Consider the following 12,205-nt stretch of genomic DNA (forward strand, 5'->3'; position numbering starts at 1 on the left):
ACTTAAAACAACAACAAGACAAATCTTCAGGTGATCAAATCTGTTGCTTTAGGAGTGCTAAAGAGCCTGCAGCCGCATTCGTCTGTGTCATAGAGGAGGAGGAGAAAGGGACGAATGATTAGAGGAACTCGACAAGCACACACACACACACACACACACGTAGTGAAATGCAGCACAGAGCGAATCTGCGACTGAGTCAAAAAAGCTGGAGCTTTACGGGCCAAAATAGAAGCAAGTTGACATGGAGGTACGTCTAAGAGAGCAGTCTGTGAGTCTAACATGCCGGACTAATGACATCACCCAGGGGAGGGGCCTAGACAGTGACATCAGAGGGTTTATAAATAGACACAGGGACAGGAAGTGATGCAACAGACAGGAAACACAGTGAGAGTGCAGACTGGCCAGAGAGAGAGAGAGAGAGAGAGAGAGAGATGAGTGAAGAGGTTGATGATTGTGCATCGCTCTCTCCACAGATCTGCTCTCCAGAAAACACAAACAAACATTAGGGTGTCATTACATACAGCAAAATATCATGATAAATATATTTCAATGGCATTCAAAAAAGCAAATCCAAATGAAACTGATTCCATTATATATATATATTTGTATATAAAATGCTGCTGCCTATTAAACCCGTTTCCCGCTTTCCAATGAATCTGATGGTCTGAAACTAATCAGACTCATGCAAACCCAAATGAAGCTGTCGCCGCTGCGCTCCCATGCAAACAGCCACGACACCAGGGGGCGCTAGAGCAACAGGCATCATGCATCTACACCAGGGGTGCCAAACACAGTCAAAGATGCTACGCTTAAAAACACAGCTTTGGTTATATGGGTGGAATATTCCCTTTTTTTTTTTTGCTTATTAAGCAGAACATATGAACGCTTACGTGTAGAACCTTTTTATTTGCATGCAGCTTTTGGTTCAAGTGCACATTTGAAACCGAATCTGTGGACGACAAATGAAAAATGTTACGAGCAAAGAATCCCACAAAATCCTCTACTGAATGAGTCTTGCATGCAGAACATGGATGTGTTTCAGAGCGGCTCTGGACTGACTGAGGAGAGGCTCACTTTTAAGATGACTTGTCAATTTTGTTGTCCGATTTATATTTCCTAATCACTGATTTCACATGTGAGGCCTCCAGGGAATGAAGTTAGTATTTATGCATTTTACTATTTTTGAATGCAGGGCTATCCAACAAATAACAAGAAAACTAAACAAAAAAATTCTAAAATACATTCAGATACTTCAGCTAAACATCTCAAGAGTACAAATGTTGTCTGATTACATTAAAAAAAGGGATTTGAATGGAATTAATAAATCTCGTTTCACCACAGAACTGGTTATTAAGTAAGTGATAATGTACACTACCAGTCAGAAGTTTGGGATCGGTAGGATTTTTTATGTTTTTAAAAGAAGTCTCTTCTGCTGTCCATGGCTGCATTTATTTGATAAAAAAAAAAAAAAAAGGAATATTGTGAAATATTATTATAATGTAAATCAGCTGTTTTCTATGTGAATATATAGTAAAGTGTAATTTATTCCTGTGATCAAAGCTGGATTTTCAGCATCATTACTCCAGTCTTCAGTGTCACATGATCCTTCACAAATCATTCTAAATATGATGATTTGATGATCAAGAAACATTCATTATTATTATCAATGTTGATATTTTTTTTCATGATTTTTTGATGAACAAAGTTCAAATGAACAGCATTTATCTGAAATAGAATCTTTTGTAACACTATAAATGTCTTTACAGTAACTTTTGATCCATTTAATTCATCCTTGATTAATAAAAGTATTAATTTATTTTATTTATTTCCCCCCAAAAATTAAATAAAAATTCGTACTGACCTTAAACTTTTGAACGGTAGTGTTTAATGTTACAAAAGCTTTCCATTTCAGATAAATGCTGTTCTTTTGAACTTTCTATTCATCAAATAATCCTGAAATAAAAATGTAAATGACTGTTTTCAACAATGATAATAATAATCATAAGTTTCCTGAGCATCAAATCATAATTTCTGAAGGATCATGTGACACTGAAGACTGGAGTAATGATGCTGAAATTCAGCTTTGATCACAGGAATAAATTACACTTTACTATATATTCACATAGAAAACAGCTGATTTACATTATAATAATATTTCACTATATTAGTGTGTTTTTTTGTATTTTTAATCAAATATGCAGCCTTGGACAGCAGAATACACTTCTTTTAAAAACATAAAAAAATCTTACCGATCCAAAACTTCTGACTGGTAGAGTAGCCGACTGTACATTATCCCCTTAATAAACAGCTACTTACCATATAATAAAATAAGATCAATGTGCAATACTGTATTATTTTATGATCATACTTGTAGAGACGGCAGAGAGACCGAACGAACGCAGCTTTACTAACGGGTTTCCCAGCCGAGCGGTCGGTTATACAGCACTGGACGACGGTCACTGAAACAAAGAAAACATTCGACCCACATGACGCAACATTACCGGCACATTGGAGTTTGACACCCCTGATCTACACACTAACATTACCATTAGTCCTAATTAAAACACACTTCCCAATTAATTTAGAAATAAAAATGACTTAGCCTGAGGTGACAAAAAAAAGAAAGAATAAAAACAAACCGAATGATTTCCCCCGGTCTATGAGACACACACAGGCAGCGTCTCGAGGTCATGCAGGTGGAAACCCCTGGAGGAGTTCAAGAACTATTAAAACACCCAGAAAAACCAGCACTGCAACACGCTGGGCCTCACGAGGGGAAACACACGCGGCTCCATGCAGCACTCGACCGCTCACACACACACACACACACACACACACACACACACACACACAGCAAGCAACAAGCTTCGTCTCATCTCCCAGATTCAGAGAACAATCTACAAATGCACTAAAAAACAAGTACACAAGCATCTGAAAAGTGAGCCGTTTTCTCACAGTATGCACACGAATGCCATATAAAAGGGTACAACACCAAATTTGTGAAAAGCATTCAGAATCATCGGACAGTCCTCAAGTGTCGTAAGAATCCAAGCAAATGTTTTATGAACAAAAAAGCCATTCAAACCAGGAGAAACAGAGACAGCATCAAACGCACGCATGTGATTGGCTAACTGTGAGCATGCTCAGTACAAAACATGATGAACTCAAAACAAATAAACAAATCAATAAAAATAATCACATGCTGTTAATAACCAACACTCAGCCAGACAACAACCAATCCAAAAACAGCCGAGAAACTCAGAATCTACAGTGGACTGCAGTAGAGATGCAACCATGCATTGCTAAGCTCACACACACATTTCCCATAATGCCACACACACACACACAGCTGAGCATCGTCCAGGACACATTAGGTCAGTTAAGGTGTGAAATGAGAACATCAGAAAGAGAAAGACTCTCACCTCGATCTTCCGTCCCTCCACGATGGTCCCGTGGAGACGCTCGCGCGCCTTCTCTGCATCCGCACTCGTCTCGAACGTCACAAAACCAAAACCCTGGAGCACCACGGAGAGGAACACACACACACACACATGAAGCGTATGACCTCTGAAACACACTCGGCTTAAAGGAACGATTCACCCAAAACTGCTCCGAGCGTGTAGAGCACGAAACCAGATGTTCAGCAGAACGTTCACGCTGTACAGTTGTACAACAGAAGTCTGACAGTATTCAATGAATCAGCATTTATTCTGTTTCTCAGACAAAAGCATCATGTGACTTCAGAATATACACGAGTAAAATGGACTGCTATGGGTTTTTGTTGTTCTTGGAGCTTTATGCACATTTTGGGATAAAAATGGAAATGCATGATATGCAAAAACTCTAAAAATGGCCTTAACTGAGACAAATCATTTCTATATCCTATAAGACCAAATGCGCTTAAACTACAATTGAAACACATTTACTGAATAAATCTCTCGATGCACAACAATAAACTCATGTGACTTTCCCTCAGTGTCAGCTTACAAGTCACCATCTGACATCACTGTATTAGACAGAGCGTTCTCCTAAACATCAGAATCATGACGAGTAAATGATGATTTTAGTTCATTTGGGTGAACTGTTCCTTTAGTGTAACAACATCTCACTATACTCTACTTTATATTTAAATTGGTACTGGGCAATTAATCACATCCAAAATAAAAGTTTGTGTTTATATAATATATGTGTGTGTATAATTGTTTTTGTATATATAAATACACACATGAATGTATACATTTAAGAAATATTTGCATGTATAATACTGTGTGTATATATATATATATATGAAGAGTTCAGATGCAAAAGCCTCTAAGTGCCATCTGAAATTTTTATAAAGCTTGTATAATTAGGTTAAGTGATTTCACTTAAATGACAATTAATAAGTAATTTGCATGGCCATTTAAGTGAAATTATTGAACCTTAAATATACGAGCCTGATAAAAATGATCATTCTAGAAGAAAATTTCAGATGGCATATATATATAATGTTTTTTTTTTATATAAACATTTTTTCTTAAATATATACATGCATGTGTGTATTTATATATACAAAACAATTATACACAGTACACACACATATATTATGTAAACCCAAACATTCATTTTGGATGTGACTAATCATTGCCCAGCACTAGTTTAAATGCATTTGATTGAAAACTGTTTCTTACCTTTGAGCCTCTCTCATTGAAAATGATCTCCACATCCAGAATCTTTCCAAATTGCTAAAATACCACACACACACACACACACACACACACACACACACACACACACACACACACACACACACACACACAGAGAGAGAGAGAGAGAGAGAGAGAGAGAAAGAGAGAGAGAATGCTCAACATAAACACACAGCTGTTTGAGTCATGCTATTATAAAAGAAGAGCTGCATTTACAACAATCACTTTAACAAAAACTACTTAAGCTGGACTGTGGCACTATTTTCTTCTAGAAACAAACTTAGTTGCATTATTTTCCTGTTATGTCAGAAAAGCTGCTTTGAAACGATCTGTGCTGTAAAAAGTGCTGTATAAATAAATAGAGGCGACTTGACTTGACTAATAATGTCGGTCACCAGGGGGCAGAATTGTCCCTTTTACACGTCACAGTTTGTTGTTTGTAAAAGCATCTGATGAATAAGCCATAAAAGCCTGTATTACCCCGAACATCTGCCGCAGGTCCGGGTCCCGGAAGCGGAAGGGGATGTTGGACACATGGAGGCGTTTCGGGGTCCCTTTGGCCTCGGAGTCTTCACTGCCCGAACCACCGGCAGAAACACACTGACCGTCCGCCTGAGGAGAGCCGTCTGACAGCTGGCACACACACACACACACACACACCAATATTAGGGTTGGAAGAATATGCAATATTCAATTCATGAATCTAATACTTGAGGAAAGGAATCAGATACTTCTTATAAAATTTCTATTTCGATTCCTCATTGATTCCTTTGTGAGCATTTATTTAATATGACTTTAAACAATTCAATTCTAGACGACTCGCGGTATATTGGGCAAATCTTAAAGTGACATCTGTATAATAACACTAATCAAACAAAAGAAAGACAATTCACTTGTTTTTGACTGAATAACTCTTGTAACTATATTTGTAATGTGTATTTTACTCATAAAGCGCAGTGTTATTTTACATTCGATTACAGTTTCTGAGTTCATTTGTAACTTTTTTTTGCGATTGCTAATTCTTTACTTGTTCTTTTTTAATAACTGAGTGTTTACTTGCCTTTAATAATGCTTGAGATTTATATTAGTTCTGCTAGTCGTTCTTCTACGGTGTTTTTAAACCACAGGCAAACGTTCCTTGTGTAAGAGTTCTTTAGCCTGTCGATTTGTGTTCATGATATTCAGCTACAATTAAATGTTTTGCAATAAGACTAAATGTGAATGATATACAAGTTTTTGTTTTGTTTTTACCTTATTGGAATCAAAATTAGGAATCGAAAAGAAATCGATAAGCAGAATCGAAATTGGAATCGTTAAAATTCAAGCGAAACCCAAACCCTAATGAATATACAAATCACAATGGTTTGCGACAGTCCGAGAGGAAGACGTTCGACACGCGTGGTGTTGTTCCAGCTGGCCAAATTATTGTTTAAATTAATAAAATTTTAGCTAACTGTGATTTTGTATATGAACATTTCTGAAATACATAACTTCATTACCTCTGATAACAGATGACGGTATTATAGATTTAAGTCCTGAGTAATAATAATTAACCACATATACTTACTATAGGGTTAGGATTTAGTTGAGGGTTAGTTGCATCATTTACAGTTTTTACTATGGTAAGTACATGTGATATATGTAACAAAGACACTGTTAAATAAAGTGTTACCCAGATCACTCTAAATTATAATGGACATTTTCTGTAAAGCTGCTTTGAAATGATGTGTATTGTGAAAAGCGCAACACAAAATAAACGTGAATTGAATTGATGAATACACAAAACCACAATGGTTTGCGACAGTCCGAGAGGAAGTCGTTGGACACGTGTGTTGTTGTTCCAGCTGGCCAATGGTGCGAGAGATCAGATGTCAGCATTTGCTCAGAAGAGCTTTAGCACTTACTTGAGTGCTGGGGTTGGAGATGGGGGTGTTGCTGATAACTCCTGCCGGGGCCTCGCTCGGACCCCCTGCGGGGTAAATTGAGCCGCCCCCGAACTCCAGCGCCAGGCCGTTCTGAGGGGGAGGAGGTGGAGGGGGGGGGAACGAGGAGAACGGGGCGACGACACCCTCCTGAGCTCCCATCGAGTCCTGTGAACCCTGAGGACAAACACACACACACCGACAGCGTTAAACACCCGAGATCCACCGACTCGGACTGAAAAACAGCTCGATTAACACAGGAAAAGTGAAATCAACTGGAACGGAGAGAGAGAAAGAACTCCTCCTCTCACGGATGAGATGATGCCACTGAGAGCCGGAGAGAGATTACGTTTCTCTCTTTCCTGGTGACGAGCGGATCCAGCAGCTGTTCAATATTAATGAGGCCCTCATGCATAATTTAGCGCACGGGCCTCAAACGCATACGCTAGAAGATGAAGCTAGCGCAGCGCACGCACTTACTGAGCTAAACTCCCACGTCGGCTACAAAACCCTCTCTTTATAATCGTTAAACATCACGTTTAGTTTAATCAGTGTTAATGCACTGGATGATTGTGCATTAGTTCAGTGATTTCCATCAAAACACATTTAGCTCATATTTCACACCAAATATCAAAAAGGGAGAAGAAAAAACATTTTGCAAAGAAAAGAAAATCTATTTAAGGACAGTTTAGTTTTTTTTTATATTGTGGCATTATGCATTAACTGTATTAATAAAAAAGTTAATATTTTAATGAGACAGATTAGACAATATAACATTCTACCATATTATTCTTGCATTAATGAAAGGGATTTTTTTTTACAGGACAATAATTATTGGGGATGTGCTTACAGTAACAAAGGCTTTAATTCAAAATATTTTTTGCATAAAGAAAATAAAAATCTATTTTAGGACAGTCTAGGTTTTTTGTTTACATTGTGGCATTATGCATTTACATACATATATATATATCAGCAAAAATCAGACTATACTGTATAACATACTAATTCTTGCATTAAAAAGAGTGTTTTTTACAGTATGGAATAGTATTGAGATGTGCTAAAACTAAAAAATACATTTTGCATAAAGAAAATAAAAATATATATTAAGAACATTTTGGGATTTTAAAAGTATGGCATTTACTGTATTATTTATATATTATATATATATATATATATATATATATATATATATATAATTTTAATCAGCATACATTAGACAATTTAACAAATACCACCTCTTGCATTACATTAATGAAAGTGAGTTTTCAGAAAAATCTGAATCTGAGAAAACCGGCCATTTTCTTAATGCAAAACAGAATTCAATTTTGAGCTAAAATGTTTTCATGAGATTCAGCCATTGATGAGTTTCCTCTGGAGAGATTCTGAGCTAAACTGCTGATCTATCTGAGAAACACACGTCACATCACTGCAGAGAGAGAGAGAGAGAGAGAGAGAGAGAGAGAGAGAGAGAGAGAGAGCGAGAGAGAGATGTAGAGAGAGCGAGAGAGAGAGAGAGAGATGTAGAGAGAGAGAGAGAGAGAGAGAGAGCGAGAGAGAGATGTAGAGAGAGCGAGAGAGAGAGAGAGAGAGAGAGATGTAGAGAGAGAGAGAGCGAGAGAGCGAGAGAGAGAGATGTAGAGAGAGAGAGAGAGAGCGAGAGAGAGAGAGAGAGAGAGAGAGAGATGTAGAGAGAGAGAGAGCGAGAGAGCGAGAGAGAGAGAGAGAGAGAGAGAGAGAGAGAGATGTAGAGAGAGAGAGAGCGAGAGAGAGCGAGAGAGAGAGAGAGAGAGAGAGAGATGTAGAGAGAGAGAGCGAGAGAGAGAGAGAGAGAGAGAGAGAGAGAGAGAGAGATGTAGAGAGAGAGAGGTAGAGAGAGAGAGAGAGAGAGAGAGAGAGAGAGAGAGAGAGAGAGAGAGAGAGATGTAGAGAGAGCGAGAGAGCGAGAGAGAGAGAGCGGGGGAAAACACTGTTCTGTCAAGTGTGCATTCCTCCTCCAGCATCTCTTCCCTACATGGCAGTGGGATGAGAACGGAGAGAGAGGGAGAGAGGGAGATGAACGAGGAGAGACGCAGTGAAAGACACATCCTGGTATTTATAGCTCTGAGATCTTCCCGTGAACCACAACGAACATTTATGAGCTACATTTCAGAATTCAGCAGCTTTAAAACACTCCTTCAGTGTCTGCAATTATCCATAATTATTACTGTTCCAGATATTTATGAATCAGCCTGAAGCGCCGAATGTACAGAATTCATTCAGAAGCCGTTTTGTAGATCATTTCAGTTTCATGACGCATTCACACACATGTTGTGTAACAGTGTACTGGATCAGTGCACACGCTCTTAAAGTGACAGTAGCCTAATAAACTCACTGTCACTCACTGCTCGACGGAATAACTATTTATAATCATTAATCTGTACTTAATATTTTACATTTGATTACTTTAATTCCTGTAGTATTTCTTACCTCAATGCTACTCTTAGACCTGCCAGAAAAACTCAGTCATGTTTAATTTAGTCTCTTTATTCTATTGTATATTATTTGTGCTATTGTTTGCAATTTGTTAAATTGTTCTTATTTTATTACGGACTGTTTACTTGCCTTTTTTTCTAAATGTAGTTCAACGATTCAAATAAAGCCTCCCTGTGCAGTGTGTGTAAGCTATTACTACACAATTACCCAAATTATAAAAAAAATATCATGATACATTATTTTGCATGCCAAAATATGTCAAAAATGGTATCGAATATCAATATTTTTCAAGGTATCATATCAAAGTTGGAAATTCCAGTATCGTGACAATGCTACAGCATAGATGATGTTCAGTTCTGATTAACAAACAGTTGACAAGAATTATGCCGAGCGTTCATGCTCATAACACGATGATGCCTCACACACACACACACACACACACACAAAATCAAAGACTAAAAAAAATGATGCACAAACAGATATTCTCTGCAGAAGATGCATGTTATCGTACGAGAGGCCTTTATTAATCCATATAATTGATCTGTGTGTCAGACACAGAAGACACTCTCTCTCTCTCTGTCGTCATAAACGCTGTGAGCGTGTGTTCACCCGAGCGAGGGCTTGGAAGCACTGGCAGCTTTAGTTACGGGTCAGCTGGCATCTGTGTAACGGGCCGCTGTTATATATGGCATCTGTGCCACGGGTCTCTCGTCCACCGTAACGATCATTCACTGCCACCCTCACTGCCGACTATACACCGCATCTGTGACCCTGGACCACAAAACCAGTCTTATGGGTCAATTTTATTTTATTTCAATAAATAAGCTTGCCATTGATGTGTGGTTTGTTAGGATAGGACAATATTTGGTCGAGATACAACTATTAGAAAATCTGGAATCTGAGGGTGCAAAAAAATCGAAATATTGAGAAAATCTCCTTTAAAGTTCTACATTTCTGTTGGCGATTGTGCTGCATTCACTCACAAAAAATACATTTTTGATATATTTAAGGTAAGAAATTTACAAAATATCTTCATGGATCATGATCTTTACTTAAAATCCTAATGATTTTTGCCATAAAATAAAAATTTTGCCCCATACGTTTAGTTGGCTATCGCCACATGTATACCCGTGCGACTCGAGACTGGTGACGTGATCCAGGGTCACACACCTGAACATGCAGACGCTTCACAGAGTCATGGCATACAGATCCATGTGTGTTAGTAGCACTTTAGAAACAACACAATCTTATTAAAACCTATAAAAACATAAAAAATATGAATAAATACTAGGGGTGTAACGATACCCTCATGTCACGATTCGATTTATATCACGACACAATATTATTGCGATTCTCTAAGACATATGATAAAAGGTTAAAAAAAAAAAAAAATTGTACTGTTAATTAAAATGCTAAATTTGGTTTTACATTGTGTGTGTAAATGAATAGTCTTGGACTTGGTGCTGAAACCCAAAGTACAGGACAATAGAGACACCAGAACAACAATATTCATGATTCTGAAGCTGAAAAAACACAGATTTATTTTAGATGAATATGCTTGAACTCTGACTAGATATTTAAAATAATGTCGGCCACTTTAACATCAGACTGGTAACTGGTAACATCAGACATTTGGCATTATCAGGACCCACAAATATTCCCCCATTGCATTATTATACATTATATTCACAATGATATAGTAGTTTGATGTAGTACTGACACTAAAACTCTGTGCACTATGGAAGTAGAATAATGTCAAATGTTTTTGAAATAAAAAGCCTGTTGAATTGCACTACTTGAAAAAAATAGGCATTGCATTAACCATGCTTGCATTTTAATGCATTGTATTTTTAGTGCTTACATTTTTATGGGCTGAAATTCAACATGGTTGAATATTTAAGCTGTGAATATTTCAATTAAAAACATTTCAAACACCTTTTCATTATTAAAAATTCAATAATCCATATTCACCTTTCATATTTCACTTCCAAAATATTCAAACTGTTTAAAAATACAACCAATAATATTCAACAGGCAATTTTCGGTCCATTTTATTTCGCTTTGCAAATTCGCTTCCACAAATTCAGTGGTTCAAATTCGACAGTAAATTCAACATTGATGTCCAGGAACTGCAGGAAAAGCAGTAGATTGCCGAGCATACTCTCCATCTGCTGTTAGTCGACCTCACCATCAGATGGTGCAAAAGCGCTTGTTGAAGACCAGCAACAGTTAGAACAAGTCATTCATTCATAAAACTCATTTACAGCAATGTAAGTGTATTTGTGATTATTATGACGGCTGTTTTATGTTAAATTCAGTGTCTTCACGGTTACTTTTCCTGTGCAGCCTAACGTTACATGCATCTTTCTCTACCGTGAACGAGATTATAATGTTATTCCCCGATGCGGATATACAGATCCAATGTTACATTTTTGAGGTTGACATATATTTCTCTTGGTTGTTTAGTTGCCTTAACTTTATATTGTGGCGATGTGCTGCATGCAGGCTATTAGGGTTTCCCTCAATACTTAAGGATTCCCCTGCTGGACATATACAACGCTTAACGTAGCTTAATGGACTACAGTGATGTAAAAGACCAAACTCGCAGGCAAGCAGATGGACTCAGAATAACGCGTAAAGCTTAATGCTGAGCGTTTCCCAGTGATAGATTGGCATACAGATGGCTTGATGTTGGACATTCGCACATTTAGGGACCGTCTCTAAAGTGTATACGACTTTGGTATACACGTTTCTAACTCCGATAGCATTTGAATAGAACGACTTACAGTCATAAAACCAACTGTAAAGTGTTAATTTAGTGTCAGGCATAATGCGCACCCTTTGGATTTTTGATATTTATTCAAATAAATTTAAGTTTGCTATTGAAGTTAGAAACGTGTATGCCAATGTTGTATGCAACTTTAGAGACGGTCCCTAAATGTGCGAATGTCCAATGTCAAGCCAATTTTTACATTTAGTCATTTAGCAGACCCTTTTATCCAAAGCGATTTACAGTTAAACTAACAATAGGAGGACAATATGCAAGAGCTGTGACAGTTTAAGCTAATGCAATAAGCGAAACGCGAAAACGAAACGCTCAGCATGAAACTTTGCGCGTTAAGTTCA

At 37.5% G+C, this 12,205-nt stretch overlaps 1 protein-coding gene across 6 annotated transcripts in view; it reads right to left on the reverse strand.

Annotated features, from left to right (window-relative positions):
• Window positions 1-12,205, reverse strand: part of rbfox2 (RNA binding fox-1 homolog 2) — a 52,011-nt gene that overhangs the window by 19,831 nt on the left and 19,975 nt on the right. For all 6 annotated transcript variants that reach the window (XR_014197134.1, XM_082136187.1, XM_082136189.1 and 3 more), the window contains exons 2-5: window positions 6,590-6,784; window positions 5,166-5,318; window positions 4,671-4,724; window positions 3,423-3,515 (exon numbers count right to left, since the gene is read on the reverse strand). Coding sequence is in view for 5 of the 6 variants with exons in the window: in XM_082136187.1 (XP_081992313.1) it covers window positions 3,423-3,515; window positions 4,671-4,724; window positions 5,166-5,318; window positions 6,590-6,784 (495 nt within the window). In the remaining variant the exon portion in view is untranslated. The remainder of the gene's footprint in view (window positions 1-3,422; window positions 3,516-4,670; window positions 4,725-5,165; window positions 5,319-6,589; window positions 6,785-12,205) is intronic.

Source organism: Leuciscus leuciscus, assembly GCF_965113295.1.
Source record: "Leuciscus leuciscus genome assembly, chromosome: 14".
In the NCBI taxonomy this organism is placed as follows: Eukaryota; Metazoa; Chordata; class Actinopteri; order Cypriniformes; family Leuciscidae; genus Leuciscus; species Leuciscus leuciscus.